The sequence below is a fragment of the Osmerus eperlanus genome, chromosome 22 (genome assembly GCF_963692335.1).
Source record: "Osmerus eperlanus chromosome 22, fOsmEpe2.1, whole genome shotgun sequence".
In the NCBI taxonomy this organism is placed as follows: Eukaryota; Metazoa; Chordata; class Actinopteri; order Osmeriformes; family Osmeridae; genus Osmerus; species Osmerus eperlanus.
The window spans coordinates 7,073,282-7,095,150 of record NC_085039.1 but is presented as its reverse complement, the minus strand read 5'-3'; the positions used below and the strand labels follow the sequence as shown (position 1 = coordinate 7,095,150).

At 49.7% G+C, this 21,869-nt stretch overlaps 1 protein-coding gene across 4 annotated transcripts; it reads left to right on the top strand.

The window, feature by feature from the left end:
* Nucleotides 1-211: 211 nt before the first annotated feature.
* LOC134008615 (meiosis regulator and mRNA stability factor 1) lies at nucleotides 212-20,726 on the top strand. Of its 4 annotated transcripts, none has more exons than XM_062448075.1 (27): nucleotides 212-293; nucleotides 764-968; nucleotides 1,442-1,639; nucleotides 2,685-2,838; nucleotides 3,838-4,046; nucleotides 4,951-5,068; nucleotides 5,356-5,528; nucleotides 5,973-6,470; nucleotides 7,348-7,508; nucleotides 7,910-8,068; nucleotides 8,595-8,781; nucleotides 9,053-9,231; nucleotides 9,372-9,452; nucleotides 9,757-9,996; nucleotides 10,877-10,996; nucleotides 11,380-11,561; nucleotides 11,852-12,072; nucleotides 12,986-13,128; nucleotides 13,437-13,570; nucleotides 14,107-14,309; nucleotides 14,805-15,032; nucleotides 15,400-15,636; nucleotides 16,065-16,304; nucleotides 17,037-17,097; nucleotides 17,255-17,365; nucleotides 17,708-17,887; nucleotides 18,275-20,726. In XM_062448075.1, exons 2-27 carry the CDS (start codon nucleotides 822-824, stop codon nucleotides 18,514-18,516), a joined length of 4,806 nt encoding a protein of 1,601 aa, XP_062304059.1. In that variant the 5' UTR covers nucleotides 212-293; nucleotides 764-821; the 3' UTR covers nucleotides 18,517-20,726. The 4 variants fall into 4 exon arrangements, with proteins under 4 accessions (XP_062304059.1, XP_062304056.1, XP_062304058.1 ...); XM_062448072.1 differs by having other exon boundaries at nucleotides 1,442-2,281; XM_062448073.1 differs by having other exon boundaries at nucleotides 244-293; nucleotides 744-968; nucleotides 1,442-2,281.
* Nucleotides 20,727-21,869: the final 1,143 nt, after the last annotated feature.

The window sequence follows — 21,869 nt, the reverse complement described above, 5'->3', positions numbered from 1 at the left end:
ATTGCATTGTTAAGATGCATTTTGCTTACATGACCCCACTCTCTTATGCAAACATACATTAATAAATCGTATAAATGAAACACATAAATAACTCCCCATAAACACATTCAACCTAACTGGAGGGCAGGTTGTACATGGGCTGTCGTGTGGGTAGCCTGCTTACGTTTACGACAGTTGCGATGTCGTTTATGGCAAATGTAGGTTACAAAGGGGCTCCGGTTTGAGAGGCGTCAGAAAGGGGCAAACAGTCTGAGGGGGGAATTGTGAAGAGAGGAAGACAGGTAGCGCCGCAGGTAAGACACTTAAGCAAACAAGGCCTTGCTAGTCTACACTAACTAGCTAGTTTGATGTGGCCTCAGCTAATACTTATTATTATATAGCCTAGTATATAAATATAGTCATCTAACGTAACATCTAACGTTAGTTACGCCAAGCGAACAGCTCTCCAGTACTACTGGCACTAGCAAGTTAGCAGCGAATAGGAAGCTAGGCTAGCAATCAACCATTTTTTCAAACTAGCTATGGTTTCTTTTTAGCTGCTCGTTTCCAGTAACTAATCGCAATCTTCTGCTTGGTTCTGTATTATATTGCCTAGTTATGTCACAAATAGAACGCGCTCACAGTACGGTTTCTGCTCACATAGCAAAGTAGCCCTCGGCCATAGTGTCACCATTGCCACACAAATTCAGTTAAAGGCACAGTACAGTAGAACGTGCCGCCTCAATGCATAATAAACAAAGGAGAACGCGGTTGTGTGTTGCAGGGAAGAATGAAAGAGAAGAACGATGAAAGCATGGTGAAAGTCCCCGTAAGGTTCAACGATGGACGGACTGGGAAAGGAGAGACCTATATGCAGTTCTAGACCCTTCCCATGGCTCAACCAGCCCGAGACGGAGACCTCTCGGCTGTGGAACCTCACCGACTGCTTTTCGACCTACGACAAAAACACCCCTTACTCAGACAAACAGGTAGGCCTTTGCATAAGGATAACAATCTTCTGTAGAAATACCCATCAGAAAAACACCAGTCCCATTTGTAAATGACAAAAAGCCTTTAGATGAGTGACCACCAGCAAAAGTGTGAAGTCCATTACATAGTGTCATATTTAATCTCAAATGTAGGATATAGCATGCTCATGTAACACTGACAACCTTTGAGGGGGTGGTATGTGGTCACACCATAGGACTAGCTGTTATGTCTTTATTTTAGGAATAACCTTTTCCCTAATTACAATGTAAATCCTCTCAACGGTCTATCATGATGTACCCAAACCTACAAAAACCGTTTTGGCCCTTATCAGAATGTACCCTGAATTATCTTAACTGTCCAGTTGTAGAGACCCCACTATCTGTGAAAAAAGAAATGACCTTTTTTACCAAGCCCCTTTTGCAAACTTCCTTCAGATGTGAGATTGATTGATTGATTGCTTCTTTGTCTTCAGAAGGAATACATGGACACCAGAAAGCCTGTGTTGGAGCTGAAAGATGTCCCCCCTCCTCCTCACCACACCTCCTCCTCCTCCCAGCCCTTCCCCCTGGCCCAACTTCCTCTGCCCCCTCCCTGTCTGATTCCTCCTCCTGTATCTCCCCAACAACAAGACTCCCTCCAACAGCAGCAACCACAGGGGGCTAGTCCCAAAGTAAGCGCGTGCACTCACTGTGAGGGGAGCCTCCAGCACTATAGCACTACTGGTGGATACGGGCTTGTCACTGGTGGTAGCAGTTGTGTTGGTGCTAGCGGTGTCTCGCTGTATATGCCCCCCTGCACTCAGGAACCCCCCAGCATTAGTAGCAGCATGACTGGGGCTAGTTCCATGACGTCAGCCCTCCACTTCCCCAGTCATGGAGGAGGAGGAGGAGGCGGCGGAGGTGATGCCCTAAATACGCTGCGCGGCTCTGGGAGTTACAAGCTCAACCTGCCCTCTGTGGCCACCTCCCAGCCCCTCCCCTCGCACCCCTACTCTCACCTCCCCTGCTGCACAGCCGGGCTCCTCCGCCCCTACCCTTCCGCCCCTGTACCTTACAGCCAGGCCAGCCTCCTGCCTCCCCCCTCTGCCCCTCTCGTGGCCCCCCTACACAGTTCCTGCCTGGCCTCTTCCAGCTACTACCCCTGTAGTGGTGGCTACAGCCCGGCAGCTAGGGGGAGCCAGAGAGCCGGCGCAGGCCAATGTGACCACCACTCACCCGCCTCGTCGCACCTTTGCTCTAACCCTATGCACCTCAGTGTAGAACGCACGGTTTGTCTGAAGGGGGCGCACTACTGCCAGGGATGTTTGACCAAGGTTGGTGGTATTCTCTTCATTCACTGTGGCACTGTTGATTCAAGCAGCTTGTTTACAGTGTACGTGGGGGGGGGGGGATTCTAATCCACACAGAAGGATGAACAGAATCTGTGGCATGTGCTGGACTAAAAGCCAGATGGATGATGCTATTTGAATGTTTTACCATGTAAAAAAACAGTTTTTCTCATCCCTGCCTGCTTTTTCAGTGTTATGGTACTTGGGTCGATAACAGAACTCATTATCTAAGGATTTAATGTTTGACATTATTTATTCAACCTGTTTAACACAGTAAACAGGTAAGTGACACTGAGGTATTGGTGTCTTTTCAAAAGGGAGCACATCCTCACAGTAATGTTATCCTTGGCCTCTGACCACTCTCTTGTCTGCCCCCCCCTTCCTTTAGCCTGTAAGGGGCGTGGCTTCGGAGCCAGACCAGGTATGGCCTGGCGTGGCTCCGCCCCAGTCTGCCCCCATCCCCATATGCAACGGCTGCGGCACCTCCTCCGACGGCCTGCTGCTCTTGGGCACAAGCCTGGGCAAGGCTGCCACCAAGTATGGTCAGTAGGACTTGCATGTGTGGCGTTTTGTCAGTGGTTGTTGTCTACAAGCCCATGAAAATGTGTGTATTGATTTCTTCCATGTGGAAATTAAGGCTTAAAGGCATTGCGCCTGATGGCTTCTGATAACAGACATTTCAACATGCTTCTTCTACACGACTATTAGGTTAATAGCTATGCTTCTGTTCAACCATCTGTCCATTCCTTGGAACAGCTGTAGATCATAAAGCAGTATCTTCCTCTGTGTTCCTTATCATAAAACAATAAACCCCCAGTCCTTAACCTGTGACCACTATCTCCCTGACTTGCCAAGCCAATGAACAAATAGGCCTTACACTTCATGACATGAGAACAGAAAGTTCAGAAAGACATAAGCAACAGATAATCCAACAAAAATATTTTTAAACTCTTGTCTGAGAAGTTTCGAATGGAACATTATATTCTGAAAATACTGGTGCTAGCATTCCTTGCCACCAGAGAGCCCTCTCCCCACATGACCTATAGATGACACTAGGCTTACGTAAACAAACTGCCCTAGGCTGAACATTATCATACTAGAGGTGCAATAAATGTGTTTAACCATCTGTGTTGAGTGAATCATATGGTCAAGCCTAGGGTCAGGGAACTCTGTAAGTTTCCACGTGCATGCGCACTCTTGTCTCTGGGATCGATCATATTGACAGCTGATATGCTGAGGAGGGGACTTCTCACCAATAAAAATGGTCTTACCTGAAGACTGGGGAGCTAGACAAACTTTGTATTGCGATCAGACTTTGTCTCCTTGCTGGCAAGCGTTAAACTATTGTACTTTCTTTGAATCTGACGACTGTGCATTACTTGATAAAGAAATTATCCTAACAATTATCCATTGCACATGTTTACAGTTTAAGTTGATGGGCAGATGTATTTGCAGTTCTGTTCAAGTCGTCAAACTGTACGTTTGCATTTGATCACCGTTGCCTTAACGGAAGTCTTCGTGTTCCCCCCCCCCCCCCCTAGGTTCTCCCGACGGCCCGGAGAACGTGCCCCCAGTGGGGGTGTTCTGGGACATCGAGAACTGCTGCGTGCCGACGGGGCGCTCGGCGGCGGCGGTGGTGCAGCGCATGCGCGCCCGCTTCTTCCAGGGCCACCGCGAGGCCGAGTTCATGTGTGTCTGCGACATCAGCAAGGAGAACAAGGCGGTCATCCAGGAGCTCAACAATTGCCAGGTGTGTGTGTGTACCCAGACGAGCTGGGAGGTCTCCAAGTTCTCTTATACCGTTTTCCTTTACAACTATAAATCTTTTATCTTTTTCTTTTTTCTCCAACCCTAGACTTGTGCACCTGTTTCAAATGATTTTAACTGGTTGATATTAGGGATCCGATTAGGCTCACCATCCGGGGTTTGAGGGAACGCCAGAGGTTAAGACTTGAATACTGAACGTTATCAATTTGGAGAGGAGATGTGTCGTTTTCTTTACAAGCACCAGTAGAAGGAAGTGACATCGCTAACGAGGATGTGTTCGCCCTCTGCAACAGTGACGCCACTTAAGATATCCAAGTGCCCATGGCAGAAAAAACATGTTAGTTGATGATAGGATGAGATCTCACAGCAGGCAGGCCGGAAATAGTCACGACAATCATAAAAAGGGTTGACTCGGTTTTATTAGCTCGACGTCGGATCATGCCACCAATCCACAACAGAGTGGCTAGCATGATGTGAAGAACATGTCTCTCAAGACTGCTTGTATGCAGTTGTGGGCCATGTTAAACATAGCATGTACAGAATCGCTTCCTTAACGTGTCTCATTGATCAGTGCACTGATACAGTAGAACGTACAACAGGTGAAGTGGTCGTTAATCATGTAAGGTCCTATTTGTTCCTGTTTTGCTCCTCACTGTCTCACTGTCTAGGCCGTATCTATATTCTGCTCAGCGAGGGGCCTTGCTGCATGACCTCTCGACCTCACAGAGACTCAAGCTGTACATGTACACATAAAATCCGCCCTACAGTTGACATGCATTACTTATGCATGCATGTTTTTCCACAGGAAAATAGTCAGGTATGGGAGGTTATGCCACCTGTGCATACCTGTGAATCTCCAGCTTGCTGACACTTGTCTGTTTTCGCAGGTGACCGTTGCCCACATCAACGCCACTGCCAAGAACGCCGCAGACGACAAGCTGCGCCAGAGTCTCCGACGCTTTGCCGAAACTCACGCGGCCCCTGCCACTGTCGTTCTCGTCTCCTGTGAGTGGCTCTATTTGCTAGGGTCATTGAAATAGAATTTTCATTTTGTTGCCCTCTGGCTCATCATTGTCATTTTTAAAACGTGGCCCGTGTGAACAATTTCCCACCAGCTTTTTGTATCATATTAGATTTTTCTGTATCATATTAGATATTTTCATATTAGATTTCTCCATTTCATATTTAAGGTTTACATATCTGATTCTATTTTTCCATCTTATTTGAGCTTACCGTATCACATTTTCAATACCAGTTTGTTTTTAACTCCCCCTCCCCCCATTGCCCCTCAGCCGACGTGAACTTCGCCAGCGAGCTGAGCGACCTCCGCCACCGCCACGGCTTCCAGGTGATCCTGGTGCACAACACCGAGGCGTCGCCCGCCCTGCTGCAGCACGCCCACTGCCACGTCACCTTCCAGGACATCACCGCCGACCTGCCGCCGCGCATGGTCGTCAAATCCCAGGTAGGCCCCGGGAGAAGGGGTGGGGGGGGAGCGTATACACACGAACGGCCCGTCACTGACTGGAAGTAGCAGGCCGCATCAGACAAACGCGTTGTGGCTCGTCCGCTTACTGAAATTGACATTTTGTAACCGCAATTGGGCTGGTTTAGAAGAGGAAAGCATTTGAGGGCGTTTCTCTAAGAGGGTTTTACCTTACCAGTCCAAAAAGGTCCTTCCCTAGGCTTGCAAATTCAACCATTTGCATTTAGATACAACCTCTTGCAGCCCTCCAAAATATTCGGCCTGGGCCTTGTCTCTGCATTGAGCCGGAGACCAGTTACCAGCCTTTCTGACTGCGTTTGCTTTCATTTCCAAACGCACCATCAAATAAATAATCCCCAAACCCAAACCCCTGGCCCCGTTGTCTCTCTCCCCCCCACACTTTTTCTCCCTTTCCTCCCCCAGCCCAGTTTGAACCTCCTCTATGTGTACAATCTCCCCACCAACCGCGACGGGAAGAGCGTGAGCGCCCGGCTGCGCCGCCTGTCCGACAACTGCGGCGGCAAGGTGCTGGGCGTGTCCTCGGGCACCGCCGTCATCCGCTTTGGCAGCCAGGACGCGGCGGAGCGCGCCCGCAAGCGCATGGAGAACGAGGATGTGTACGGCCGCCGCATCAGCCTCGCCCTGTCGCCACGGCCCCCGGGCTTCGGCACTAGTGGCGGCGGTGGTGACGTCCCCCCCGTCGCCACCCCGCCCCCGGCCTCGGCCGTCCCCCATCCCCCCTCCACTGCCTCCGCATTCTCCTTCCTGCCCCTGGAGAAGCCGAGGTCGCCCAGGAGGTCGCGGCGCACGGCCCGGCTCCCCCTTGCCCCTGCCACCGTCCCCGAGAGACCCTACAGCCCCAGGAGGGGGTGTAGCGGCCCCCCTGCCAGTGGCTCCCCAGCTCCTGCCAGGTCCCTGCAGGTCAGCAGCCGGACTGTCTGCCCCCAACCCCCCTTTTCCATCCAGTGCTTTGTCCTAACCCCTCCCCCTCCACCTGCTAACCGGCGCTAGCTATCTAGCATGTAACCGCTAACCTCCCCTGCTTGCCTCCTCCCATGCTCTGTGTACACTAACGACTGGCAGGCCCGCCTGCTTCAGAGTTTCAGCGTGTCCGTGTCTAGCCCGTCGTCTCTGTGGTCCGTGTCCATTTCTACTCTGTGCTTGGGTCTGTGGTGTTCTCCGGCGCTCTGGTCCATGTCTTGTGTAACGCCAAATTCCCTCGCCGTGTCTTTTGCTGCATCCCCATTCCCTCAGCTCACCCGAATGCTGCCTACCTGTTTGTGTGCGTGTGTGTGTTGCTTCTAACCCTAGGCAGGTTCATTCCAAGTCTAAGTTTCTGTTGCTCTGCTGTGCGTTGCTCTCTGCCCTGCCCCTTTCTGTGTCCATGCTAAGTTGGTGGGAGGAAGAGGTTTGGAGAAGAGCTGTATAGACTGAACAGCAAGACATTTATGAAGGTTCAAAGGTCTAGACTAAACAGCAAGACATTTATGAAGATTCAAAAGTCTAAACTGCTTTATCATGCAGGGTTGAGGTGAAAAATAATTCAAACATATTTCCCTTTTAGATAACATTTTGACTATTAGAACCACTACCTTGGATGATGGTGAATCCAAGTTGATCTGGCTCTCCAAAACATCTTCCTGTCATCAACTTCATATTCCCGTTCGAACGTGGTGGTCCGTCACCACCGATCAAACCCGCGTCCTGTTCCTCAGAGACGAATACCGACCAATCCTGTGTTTGCATCCTCTAATGACACGCGCGTTGTGGTTGGCCCTCTGTCCCTCCATTGGTGCAGGAGGCGAGCGTTGGGCTGGACCAAGCCAAGCTGAAGACGGGCTTCCACCTGGAGAAGGTCCGTTGCTCCTCCTCCTCCCCCCACGGCAACGGAGACGCCCTCCAGCCCCCCTCCCTGCCCCCCAAGGCCAGCCTCGGAGGAGAGTCCATGTACCGCCGAAGGTATGGAGGGTGATGTGCCAAGGGTCAAATCGTAGCTTTTTCTTGTTTTCTTGTTGTTTTTGGCAGGAATGGCATTCAATTAAAAGTAATGGCACCAGAGCTAGCAAGCAGCCAATTTGCATCTGTTGTTATTGTAATGAAAGTGATTGTAATGATGTTGTTTCTAGAAGGTTAGAACCTCTAGAGGAAATTCTGCCCATCCTGTCCTTAATTCAGTTGTTCTGTTGGATATAATGTGGCCCATACTATTCCTTACTGGATGTCTTGGTAAAAGAGAGATTGCCTGCAGACTGTTGATGAATAGAAACTGCTCATTAAATGGAAACGGCTTTGTCGATGGGTCAGACAATGTCGATTGTCTCCTAACCTCCGTAAAAAACCTGTTATCCTGCTCCCTCCAGGGGCTCCACCCCACGCAGCAGAGCCGACTCCCCCGCCGAGCGAGCCACAGACCGGGGCTCCGGAGAGTTCCAGGTCAGCACGCCGTCGGCCTTCAGCAAGCTGAGCCTCCACAGGACCTTCAGCCCCTTGGTGCTGTCTCAGGGCTCCTGGTCCTCCAGGTGAGGGGAGCCTGATGGATGAGGACATGAATGGGGAGAATCAATGGATGAGAACATGAATGGGGAGAATCAATGGATGAGAACATGAATGGGGAGAATCAATGGATGAGAACATGAATGGGGAGAATCAATGGATGAGAACATGAGTGGATGAATGGGTGAATTGCTGGGTGCATAAGCGCCCATGTTTGAATGCTTCAATGAAGGATGATTTAACCAAAGGATGGTTGGTGAATCTATTAAGGATTTCATGAAGGGAGGTTGGCAAACGGCCTTAATCAGGTCCAGTTCAACCCACACCAAAGAAATGCTGTGAAATGGCAAAAGCTGTTCCGTGACCCCAGACGTTCAAAAATCAGTTTTGTTTGTCTGTTCAATAGGCAAATCTATTGAAGCACACAAGATTATTGTTCTGCAAAAGTTTCAGCCCGTTCTATCTTCGACCACAACAATCAGGTGACTGTTCCACATTTTAATTCAACCTCGTCTCTCCACCCCCACACCCCCCCCCCACACCCTGCTCCAGGAGCGCGTCCCCCTGCCTGTCCAGCCGCTCCTCCCCCCTGCTGGGACCCCCCCGCAGCCCCCTCCGCGACGGCCTCCCTCAGCCCTTCTTGGACGGCGCCGACGTGCAGGTGGCCAACCTGGACTACCGCATGTCCCGCAAGGAGCTCCAGCAGCTCCTCCGAGACACCTTCTCACGCCACGGCATGGTGAGAGACTACCTCTGTCGGCTGGACGGAGCTTCGTGGAGACAAAGGACTGGTGGGGGGGGGGGGGGGGGGGATTGATCCTGCTGTGTTTTTCTTTCTCCTTTCCTCTCTTATTACAGCATTAATTCCAGCTCTGTTAATCTAGGCCTACTTATTCGCCTCGCTCGCTCACGTGTTCTCTCCACCTTACTTTTTTTTCTTTCTCGCTTTTTACCATCTTTCTTTCTCGCTTTGTCTGTCTCTGTGTCCCTCTCACTCCCCCCCACCTCAGGTGAAGGCAGTGGAGCTGAGCCCCCACACAGACTACCAGCTGAAGGCCACGGTCCAGATGGGCTCCCTGCAGCAGGCCATCTGCGCCGTCAGCGGCCTGCACCGCTACAAGATAGGGGGCAAGCGCATCCACGCGTCGCTCGTCACCGGGGGCAACAACAAGTCGCTCGCCATGCTTAGGTACGCCCCGCAGTTGATTTGGACGTGGTCAGCTGACGTGTGTGTGTGTGGAGGGGGGGGGTGTTGTGTGTGAAAATGTTCTCTCTGGTATTAGTTGAAATGTTGATCAGGATCTGGGTATCAATCTCTCCAATCCTCAGCTCAGAGATCATCTCCATTCTCCAGGATGCTCCGGCCTGCTGCCTCCCCCTGTTCAAGTTTACCGAAATATATGAGAAGAAGTGAGTGCATCTGGCGTCTACAGTCGAAATAGTGTTTGATATTTATTTATCCCCGTATGGGAAATGACACGGCCGCAGTACAAAAAAAAACGTTTAAAAACGACACTAAACAACAATGTTTATTAGTATAAATAGCCAGTGGTCCCACTGCCAAACATGCCCTTGGTTTGCAACACACTGGTGTCCGTGAAGTATAACCCAATAATGCGTTCACATTATAGTGAAGTGATTTATTCTTTCACAGCGAGAAACTCGGCGCGGTAAATCGTTTTCCATTTCTCCCTTTCCCCTCCCTCCTCCCCAGATACAGCCGCAAGCTGGCGGTGAGCGACCTGTACCGGCTGTCGGAGATGGTGGCGGTGCGGGAGCAGGGCGGCTCCAGGCTGGTGTGCCTCCTCCCCTCCAGCCAGGCGAGGCAGAGCCCACTGGGCTCGTCCCAGTCTCAGGAGGGATGCTCCTCCTCCAGCGCCAGCCCCGTGGTGTTCGAGGAGCTGGAGTACCACGAGCCCGTGTGCCGGCACCACCACACCCAGGAGGGCTTCAGGTAGGAGACGCCAGCGCGCACACACTCGTGCATACAGGGCTAAGACACTGTCGGAAATATTTGTCTTTACCAAGTATTGCTCAGTCGGTGAGGAAGCCAAGGAAGTTGATTACTTACGCATATGAAGCAAGGAGACCGAGGCCATGGTGGTGCAAAGTTTCGGTCTCCATGCAAGAACAATTAAACGACACCGCTCTCAAATCATTGGTTCATACACAGATATGCAACTGTCACATGGCTCTCCTTTCATTGGCTGTCTCCTTTGCATGTGCGTGCGTGCAACATCAACCCTGGTTGAAACACAATAGCAGCTGAATCTCTGGTCCCTGGTGTCGTAAAAGCTCCCATCTCCTTTAAACAAACAAACCCCCCCAACACCCTGTTGTCTTCAGCAACAGTCAGTAACAAATGCTCCCCCTCCCCCAGGTCAACAAGATAAGGGTCCAGTATGTTTACGTAAGCCTAGAGTTAACTTCGAGGTAGTTCCCCTCTGCACAAAAGGAATGTTGAACACAGTATCATTTTATAGGGTTACATCTTCAACTTTTTTGGCAGACATACATACACAGGGGTAAGAGAAAAACACATGCACACAAGGATAAGACACGCATAATCACCCAAAAGGGCTTCAGTTAAAAGGCACATAAATATGGATTAACACACTTGGGGGACGTGCACTTGGACTTGCACAAACGTGTGCCATGCAGTCCGTTTTTCCGCAGCGATGGGGTTCAGAGAGGCACCTGTGCTAGATCTTGCACTTTCCCCTCCAAAAACCCTAATTACCCCTAGTTTGGATTGATTTCGATACATCTGCTTTATGTTCCTAATCTGTCCATTCCTGCCCCTGCAACTCTCCCTGCCCCCCCCCCCCCTGCAGTGAGGCCGACTTTGATCCAGACTCCTATCAGATCCCGTTTGTGGTGGTGTCCATCAAGGCCCTGTCCTCCCAGGTCCACAGCCTGCTGCAGTCCCACGAGGGAACCCTGCCCCTGCTCAGGTAGGACATAGACCCTGTGTGTTAGCTCCCTGTTAGCACATAGACCCTGTGTGTTAGCTCATAGACCCTGTGTGTTAGCACATAGACCCTGTGTGTTAGCTCATAGACCCTGTGTGTTAGCTCCCTGTTAGCACATAGACCCTGTGTGTTAGCTCCCTGTTAGCACATAGACCCTGTGTGTTAGCTCCCTGTTAGCACATAGACCCTGTGTGTTAGCTCCCTGTTAGCACATAGACCCTGTGTGTTAGCTCCCTGTTAGCAATAGTGCCTCTGTTAGCCTTGAGCTCTGTGTTAGCAGTAGGCTATAAGAAACACAAATTCAATAGATGCATGAGCCTTTGATTGATTAATTATGAACTATGTACTCTCCTCCCAAACTCAAGTTTCCCAGACTGCTATGCATCAGAGTTCAGCCCACTGCATCTGGCTGAGGAGGGCCAGCTGGAGAACGGGGTCCCGCTGGAGCACCTCATCACCTGCGTCCCTGGAATTACCATAGTAACGGCCCAGAACGGCTTCAAGATCATCAAGTGGATCCACAACAAACCGCCAGTGCCCAACGCAGGTGTGTGTGAGCTTACACACACACACACACACACACACACACACACACACACACAGTCGCTCTGCTGGTCAACCTATTACTCAACAACATGTTAAACTAGACATTTAGACATTTAGTCATTTAGCAGACGCTCTTATCCAGAGCGACTACAGAGAAACATCTCAGTTCTGCATTAAAGCCATATTCGTTTTGTTATGTTTTTCTCAAGCTGATAATGTAATGTCACAATAAAAGTCCCATAGACGCAACCTTCAAGCGCTTTCAATATATAACCCTCCCCACACACACAGACCCGTGGGTGCAGCGCTGCAAGAGCCCCGTGGGGAACCCCCAGCTGATCCAGTTCAGCCGCGAGGTCATCGACCTGATGAAGGGTCGTCCCTTCTGCGTCATGCCCGTCAGCAAGTTCATCCCAGCCTACCACCACCACTTTGCCAAGCAGTGCCGCGTCTCCGACTACGGCTACTCCAAGCTGCTGGAGCTGCTGGAGGCCGTGCCCCACGTGCTGCAGGTGACAGTCAGTCATAGTCAGTTATTGTCAGTCAAGGCTAACGCTGTCATGTTCACTCACCCACTCACTCCACCATTCTCACCCATTCAAATACACCCAGTCGAGGCTAACTTGGGTGCAGTGTTTACTAAACCTATCACACTCACAAATATAAACTGTGTGTTTAACTAGTTTTATTTATTTTTTGAAAAAAATCAGACCCACTGTAGAGTGAATGTCTGGAACAATAGCTGCATGGGACCCTCATATCATGTTAGGCTAAAGTAGACTACTTAAAGATTAATTGTTCAGTTTTTTTAAGTGTTTGAATATCACCTATTAAAGACGGGTCAGAAGGGGGTCTTTGTGTACTGGGTAATAGAAATACGCAACAACTTTTTTTCCCCCTTCATTTTATGAGAAAAAAAACGCATAGATTAATTGAGGTGACAGTGTGCACCAATACAAACAGATATCAAGGCACGTCGATTTGACAGCTAGTAGATTAAACCAAAACAAAGTAACTCAAACATGAGTCGAACCTTTAGTCACCCTGTATCCAAATGAACACAGCTCAAGAAACTGTGCTCAAGAGCCGTACCGCTCGTGTTGTTTGAGTCCTAATTATAGTCAATTGATCAGTGCATGTCGCTTCAAACCTGCCCATGCATGTAATGAGACTTAAGCTGATGACGTTCGCTCCCAAAAGAAAATCGTTTGTCTCCCAGGACACTCATACAGTGTGGGGAGATTTAAGTGTTAGCTCGATGAAGCATAATTAACTGACATCGGGTGTGTGGTGTTTTTATTCATTTTCTTTATTGTATTTTTGTGTGTGTATGTTCAACCCTGTGTCTGTGTGCATGTTGTTTTTCCTCTCAAACGTTCCTCCTCCGTGTGCCACCTCCTCACCTCCCCCTGGTTTGTGTTGCAGATCCTGGGCATGGGCACCAAGCGCCTGCTGACCCTCACCCACCGCGCCCAGGTCAAACGCTTCACCCACGACCTGCTCAAGCTCCTCAAGTTCCAGGCCAGCAAGCAAGTGGTCATCAGGGACTTCATGCAGGCCTACCATTGGTCAGTACCACAGGGACCAGCCGTCCTTCTCAGCCAGTCATGTGCACTCATCTACCAACCAAGCTTAAGATCTTGGTTAACCTGTAGCAAAAAGGTCATAGTTTGGATCGATCGGTTGTTTTAGAGGGTTATTTATGTAAATTGTCCCCACTCTATCCATGTCTTTGTGAATCCTAATTTGGGTGTTAACGTGGTGCATTAACAGACATCCAGTACACATTTAACACTGGATGTAGTTGTCGTTGGTTGAAAAAAATAAAAATAATAATAATTGCAACCTGACCACAATCGCATGCCCCTTCCCCCAGGTGTTTCTCCAGGGACTGGCACGTGACCGACTACGGCATGTGTGACCTGATGGACCTGCTGGCTGAGATCCCAGACACCACGGTCACCGTCATCCACCAGGACTCCGACACGGTCATCTCCGTGCCCAAGAGAGGTGAACCCAAACCCTAAACCCCCAAGCCAGGGGCTGCCATATGCTGCCACCGGGGGGGGGCGCATATCCCCTATTCGTTCCATTTGCCCACTCACTCACAAATGTAATGTCTCGTTTTCTTTCCTCTGATCTATGAAGATTTTTTTTATGCTCTGAACCCCTAACGGACACCATTAATCTAGTTTAGGGTTCCACATACCTTCAGGCCAACCCTGTTTTGATGCTCCCTAGGCTAGCTAGCTATCCAGCAGTAAACGGAAAGGGGTTGTACTTTGATTAAAGAATCTCCTTCGCCTCCTACATGCCAATACTCGATTGGCATGTAAAAACTTTATTACTATTTTCTGTTACCATTTCATACACACGCAAACATGCGTTTGAAATGCTTAATTAGAATTTACCAATATTTACATGTACTGCAGAGCTACATGGTCATTCTAGATGCGTAGACATGGATGGATATCATTTACATAACCCGGTGTACACACACACACACGCATCGTCCAAGACGGTCCTGACCTCCGCTCCTCCCCCAGAGCGCACGGCCGAGGAGGTGGAGAGGACCAGGCAGTTTGGGAAGGAGGTGGTGGACCTGCTCAGGCACCAGCCCCACTGTCGGATGCCCTTCAGCAAGTTCATCCCCACCTACCACCACCACTTCGGGCGCCAGTGTAAGCTCACCTACTACGGCTTCAGCAAGCTGCTGGAGCTCTTCGAGGCCATCCCCGACGTGCTCACGGTGAGTTTGGGAGAGTTGCCTTCTGTCAGGCCGTGGTCTATTTTGCCATCTGTAGTGATGCGATCCGTTAAGTGTTGACAGAGCGAAGATGTTTCGTTTTCCCTCGTCTGTTCTCTCTCCCGTGTGAGGCGGCGTACGGTGTGGTAACAAACGTTCAACTCTTCTTTCTCCTCACTATCTGCATCTCTCTCTCTCTCTCTCTCTCTCTCTAAACTCGTATCTGCTCTGTTCTTCTGCTCTCTTGCTCCTCACTGCCAAATCTATTATGCTCCCTCCACCTGTCTGCCTGTTCTCGTCTTTCGCTCTCGCTCCCTCTGTCGCCATCTGTCGTCACCCGCCACCCCCGCTTCTCTCCTTCCCTGTACCCCGCCATCCCTTCCGTCCACCCCCCCACTTCTCTCCCTCCCTTCCCTGTACCCTGCCTCCCTTCTCTCCCTCTGCTCCTTTCCTACTTTCCCTCCCCTGTAACCCCCCCCACACACACACACACACCAGGTGTTGGAGTGCGGCGAGGAGAAGCTCTTGACCCTGACGGAGCTGGAGCGGGTCAAGGCCCTGGCGGCCCAGCTGGTCAAGCTCCTGCGTGCCCAGCCGGACTCGAGCCTGCCGGCCAGCCAGCTGCTCGCCGAGTACAGCAAGACCTACGGCTACGGCCTGCGCCTGCAGGACTACGATGTGGGCTCGCTGCCCGCGCTGCTTGCCAAGCTGGGCCACGTGGTCAAGGTACGAGGCAATTTGACGATTTGGAACGTCCGCGTGTTGTTTGCGTCGCAGGGAAGCTACTGGATGGTCGGGTGCAACTGTGAAGCGCTCCGAAGTCGTTAGTCTTTGTCGTTCTCCTGATGAATCGCGTTTTAGCACCCCCTTGTGGCCTTGATACCTGCTGGAACCGAATCTGAGACCATTTTAAAAACGTGTTTTTATTGTGATATCTTCACCATATTATATACGGATGTGTATATGTACATGCATACTATGTTTATAAAAAAATGTTAGAATGCGTACGTTAGTTTACAAGGCGTAGTCAACTTTGTCCCAGACTCCCCAATTAGTTTCGAAACACGCTGACCTCCGTCCTCCTTCCCGTCAGGTGGTGGATGGCGCGGGCGGCCGCGAGGTGCAGCTCATCAACAGGAAGTCTCTGCGCTCGCTCACCTGCCAGCTGCTGGCCCTGCTCATGGCGCTGGGCGAGGGGGAGTGCGCGTCCGCGTCGGTGGACGAGCTGAGCGACCTGTACCTGCGCGCCCACGCCACCGCCCTCAACCCGTGCGAGTACGGCTTCCTGTCCCTCAGCGAGCTGCTGAAGAGCCTGCCCTACCTGGTGGAGGTGAGGGGGGGGGGGGGGGGGGGGCTGGGCGCAACATAGTGCCTCACAGGGACTAAGTGGGTACGGTACTGTGCAAAAGTCTAGCAAGTGAAGCAGAAGTGCTCCAGCGAATGCTTTTAAGGAAATGATGGAACGAAAGGGCTGAACGGAATTCTCAACGTTGCACTTTCACACTGCCGCCCGTACAGGAGACACAATGTCTTTTTTGTGTTCCAAAATATTCATGTGAGAAATCTTTGCCGACGAAGACTTTTGCACAGTACTGTATGTGCATATTTGGCGCGGGGGGGAGGGGGTATATCTATTGTCAGTGTCGCACTACTCATGTCACCTTTACGGATGGCAGGTTCGGTCCAGTTTAAAACTTCATGACGTCTGTTCATCATTGGTTTAATGTCCCGTCCCCCCGTCCCCCTCACCCTGGGTAGCTGTTCCACGAGGAGGAAGACGAGGGGGACGCTGGAGGGCGTCGAGGCGGCGAGAGGGTGCGCCTGACCAGGCTGTACCAGTTTGCGCGTGGCGTGAGAGCCATGCTCCACACCTACCACTACCACCAGATCTTCCTGACCGAGTTCCCCGGCGCCTACGGCAAGTTCACGGGCCGCAACCTGCAGCCCCGCGCCTACGGTTACTCCACCATCGACGAGCTGCTTGGAGCCATACCTCAGGTAGGAACGGCGTGGATAAACCCCCCCTCCCCCAGGAAAGGAGGCCTCCAATGCCATCTACGAAAACCGTTTAGTCATTTTGGTTATTTTGATTTTCTGAAGCATTCACGGGTCTGGACTAGCAGTTGCTATGTTGAGATGAGGCAAGGTGTAAGGAGGATGAGGATAGGCTCCAGATTGTGTCCCCAGGGACTCTAAGACTTCACCATGCGCAACATGGGTCCATCCCAAAGATGCAGTTGGGAGTCCACAGCATGATGAAATGTGGTGAAATTCTGCTACTCTGCTGTGCACCATCCCTACACGGCACTGTTCAATAAGAAGCAACTTCTTCTTTCTCCAAAAACATGAAACAGAAGAAAATGAAATTTATTCACCCTCTTCACCCTACATATATTTGCATATCAATTTTATAGTGAAGTAAGTTAATGTAGTGTTGACAAGTACTTTTGGTGCTGGTCTGTGGGCGACTTTGTGGGACTTTGTGACATTGCGTGTTAAATGAGTTCAAATAACTATTTACATTTACATTTAGTCATTTAGCAGACGCTCTTATCCAGAGCGACTTGCATTGCCCCGAGGCAAGTAGGGTGAAGTGCCTTGCCCAAGGACACAGCGTCATCTGGCACGGCCGGGAATCGAACTGGCAACCTTCTGATTACAAGCCCGCTTCCCTAACCGCTCAGCCACCTGACTCCCACTATGCTAATAAGTTTGATTTTCATATGACAGGTGGTCTGGATCAAAGGACATGGACACAAGAGGATTATCGTTCTGAAGAACGATATGAAAGGTAAAGGAAGGAGCGCCCCCAAAAAAAGAAATCAAGTGACTTGAATAATAATCTAGTGACTTATTGACACCACAAATGGAATCAACGACGCTAGGAGTGGCATCTCACCACTAGCACAGGTAACGTAACTGTAACTGACCTGATCTGTCCTCCCCAGCGAGGGTGAGCTCTACAGCTTCCGCCAGCCCCCAGCAGGAGGAGGAGGAGGAGGAGGAGGGCCAGAGATACAGCCCCTGTAGCAACCACCAGTCTGGCACTCCCAGCCCAGGTAAACAAGCCTCCTCCTACTTCGTTTTGATGGGCTTCCTGCGGATGATCTGAAGGCAGCTCATTAGCTGTACAACCGTTGGTTAGAATGGTTGTATATCTAGGTTAGTTTTTCATTCTTCCCTGAAATAGTTACAAATATATAAATAAAATGGACTATTCTAAAAGTGTTTTGATGCAGAATTTGGTGTAATACAGGCAACATAAGCATTTGTCTTCCCTACTGTTGGCCAACTTCATTTCTTCTCTCGTCATCAATTCTTTAATTCACTCATTTGTAAAAAATAAATAAAAATAAATGTAACATAAATGTTGACCCTCCCACCTCTCCTCCTCGTCTCAGCTGGCATGGCGGGGGAGGCGGAGCTCCTGTGTCTGGCCTCGCCGGTCGACCTGCTGTGTGGCCCCGTGCCGTCCTGCCTGCCCTCGCCCCAGCTCCGCCCCGACCCCGTCCTCCTCCGGCAGGCCGACCTCATCCACTTCGGGGAGCGGACGCCTCCTCCTCCTACCCCTCCACCTTCGGGTTAGACCCCCTTTTTTTCTGGGGGGCATTTCGGTTTTATTATGGTCGACTGTCTAGAGAGCGAGGGGGAAAATGTAGGGGAGGGAATGCAGGAAATGGCCCGGGCTGTAATCGAACCTAGGCCCCACGCGGTGAAGTCTACTGGCACACGGTGCATCTCAGGTTAGCTCCCTCTGTAGCGCACTTGTCTCTGACCTTGGGACATCAGCAGAACCTCTGTCTGTCTGTTTCGTCTTCTGCTGTCAACTGCGTGTTTGGCTTTTCATTTTGAATTGAGGCTGACTCATGGAAATCAAAAAGCTGTCGACGGTCGTGCAATTATTCATATTTCTCGCCTCAACCGCCTCGTCTAAATCTCGTTCTGTGTTTTGATTGGTGGACGCCCAGAGGACGATGGGCCTGAGGGAAGTGCTGATGAGGTGGATCCCCCCTCCAGAGTCTGCGACCAGCTCCCCCAACCGAAACCCCCCCCTGCTGTGAGCGGCCAGCCCGAGGATGCAGCAGCAGCAGCACCCAAGCCCCCCCATGCCCTGGCGCACATCCAGACCTCCGTGGACAGCCCTAGCAAGAGGGCTCCGCGCAACAAAGTGAGGCTGGCCGCCAACTTCTCCTTCAGCGTTGCCCCTTGACCTCACAAACACCAGCTTACACACACACACACACACACAGCTGACATGCACAACTCTATAAAGAAGAGTTGAAAACGGCCCAGAGAGTAATATTTTGGGTTTTGTTTTGTTTGGTCTTTTTTCCTATATGCCATTTTTCTGACGAGGCAGCACAATACCGTAGGTATCCACCTACTGCCTCTTCTGTTGCCAATGTATCATTTGAAAGTCGGTGTCCACAAAAGCCATTAATGTCCCTGATGCAGATTTTTGGGCTGCAGATCCTACTTTTCAAAGCTTCTGTTAGGCCAGTAAATGTTCTAAAGGGGAAAGAGGGAAGGTGGGGGAATGTGTTTCAGAGGTAGGACAAGAAAAAGATATGAGGTAGATAATGTATAATGTATTGACATTGAAACCGTGCAGCAATGAAATCTGAAAGTCTGAAATGAAAGTCTGTCCTATGCAAAAAATGACAAAAAAAAGTTAGTTGGCACTGTTGGCACACAAATTTTACAAAGTGTATAAGGGGTGCTTTTTTTTAACAACAAAGCCTTTCACTTCCTATCAAATAATTGTAGTTGCTTTAATGTAGGCCTGTAATATCCCACAACACGAGGACGACTGCTTATCAAAGCAGTTTGTTTCCCTAGACCCTTGCTCTGGACCTTTGCCATGTCTGACAGAAATTACGAAAATGACTTGTATGAAAATGACTCTTTTCACCACTTGATTTTTTTTTTGGTCCCCTGGAGCGTTCTTCATAGGGACGATGAACCACACAGCCAGAAGCAAACTTTGCTCCGAATGTAGAGCTTTTTTGCCTTTTGAGGGCAACCGTGGAGCTTTTTTCCGGTATTACCATTTTGAAAACCCATGCCCATTTCATCTTTTCAGTGTTTCCTTGGGCATTTAGTATTTCCATCAGAAAGTGTTTCGAAAAAGGCTTTGTTTACATTTTAGAGTTCTAGCGATTCTTTCGTAGTCTCCTTCGTGACCGCTCGCGAAGACGCCCATTCTTGGGGGGGGTTTTCCTGAATGTTTAAGTCATTCGTCAAGAGCAAGTCAAAGGGCAGCAGTGAGCAGACTCGCCGTTTTATCATTCTCCTGAGGCAGCGTTTAATCTCAGATTTCACCTGAACCCACCAGTGTTGTGGGTGGGAATGTTACAACCAGCACAGCCAAACACGTAGGATGGCGACAGAGAGGAATTAGATTTCCTGAGTTGGACCGAGCTACTACAGGTTTTTGAGGTCTCTTCGGATCTCCTGAAGGGTCTGTTTTTCCAAGTGCCTGGCCAAGTGGATACACGGGGGCCCTTTGCGAACACCCAACCCAGGTGTTGGCTGAAGCGTCGCCGATGGCGATCGGGGGACGTTCGCTTGTCACCAGACGGAGCGTAACTCCTTCGTTTCTTTTCATGCCGTTTTGTCCGAATGCGGTTTACACGAGTGGATGGTGTGAAATACGCAGGATGTGCATAAGTCAGTTTATGCATGGTGTAAACCCTTCGAGGCAAATCGGACGGAAGGGTTGGCCCATGTTTGGCGACCCGTGTCGAGTCTTTGTCTTGTACTTCAAAGCTGCCGTTACTGTCGGTGGTGGCTTGTCCTCTGTTTAGTAAGGACTCTTGAGGGGATTCTGTACAACGCCCTCTACGTTTCCACGGAAACGCTTAAGGTTGTTGACATTAAACCTTGTTGCTTTGGTTCCCCTGGGTTAGTCGCCGGTACCATCGTGTCTGCACTTCCTCGACTGTGTAGAGGACCGGTATGTGGCACGCTTCCTCGTTTGAATTTTTTTTTTAACTGAGGAAGGATTGCAGGGATTTTCATTATTTTTTTTTATCTTGTTTTTGGGTGGAGTGAAGGGGAGTAGGGGGCAGGAACTGTGGTGGGCCGAGGGTCGGCTTGGTGTCGGTATAGCTTGGGGGGGGGGGGTGGAGGGAGCTTCAGGAAGCCTCTGATCGGAATCTGATGGACAGAGACCCCCCACCTTGTCTTGCGACTCCGCCTGGCTTTTACAATGGCTTGTATCTGCCATGGCGTTCTAAATATTGCTGCTTCTGCCGAATCCTCTCCTTCTACCACAGTCTCCCTCGCCCTTGAACTCTTCAAAGTTTAACTTGTGATTGTCTAGAACTTTCTCTTCATAAAAAAAGGTTTCAAGCGTATTCTGTGAGTCTCCTAGGATGTGCTGGTTATAGCATCCCCCATTTGAAAATCAATAAAAGTCCCCCAAAAAATTAAATGAGTTCCCTACAAGCAAAGCATAAAACATTACTTGGAAGTAATGAAGGGAGAGATTGTCTCTGTCACATGGATACTCTCGGTATGTATTGCAGAATCTGTCCAAACGGATCATGAAATTGTGCGAGAGCACCCACATTGACATGCGCCTCCTTGCCAAAATGTGTGCCAATGTATTCCCTGTAGTGGACTGTAAATTATAATTGGTATCTTGTTTAGTTCTTACTGACTCCCATGCGTCCAAACGTCCTGTCTTGCTTTGTGTTTGGTGTTTCAGCATGTATGCATTGGGGCAAGTTGCCCTGAATCCCTTGCCGTTTTAATCGGCTCCCACAATTGTTTTAACGACTGCCCAGAAATTGTTTTCTCTTTAATCAAGGGATGAGGAGCTTAGAATGTAGAAAAATATCATACTGGCCTTTAAGGAAGAAAAAAGATATGGCACCTAAACCTACTTTTGACTTGGCCTCATGATCATGACGTTGTCTACCCTGAAACTGACTCCTAAGTGCAACAGTGACAACTAACTTGAAAGGCTCAAAGCTCAATTTCTCCTGTTTAGTTTTCTTCAATCGGTAAAAATCTAATAAGGCTGTGTGTTTAGAGGAGTACGTTATGCACCTTTGCATAGTTTCAGTTCACGTGAAGAGCTGTGTGGTCTGTTTTGTTACGTGACGCAAAAATGATTTGGACCAGTTATCAATGTTGGGTTGTGCTTTGGACGAATGAAGTGAAATGCATTTCACTATTGTCATGTCAGTTTTCCATTGCACTGTTTTAAGCACTGCACTGTTCTTATCGGACAGAATCTCTTTCCCAGTCCTTTTGCTAATCTTATCCTCTGTGATAATGTTATTTTCAAAGTGTATCAGATCTGTGTTTGTCCCTCTTTTTTGACCTTGTCACCCCTGTTTTACTGCCATGATACACAAGTTATTCTGCCATGATACAAGTTATTGTAACAGTTTCATGTTGAAGGGACCAAATGATATCGGTTAATAAATCTCATAAGCATTACACCTGCCTCTTTTTCATTACTTATGTACTGTTATTTCTCATACGAATACTTGTGGTTATGGGCCAGGATCCTCTTAATTTGTGTCTAGCTTATACATAGATTGTACTGAA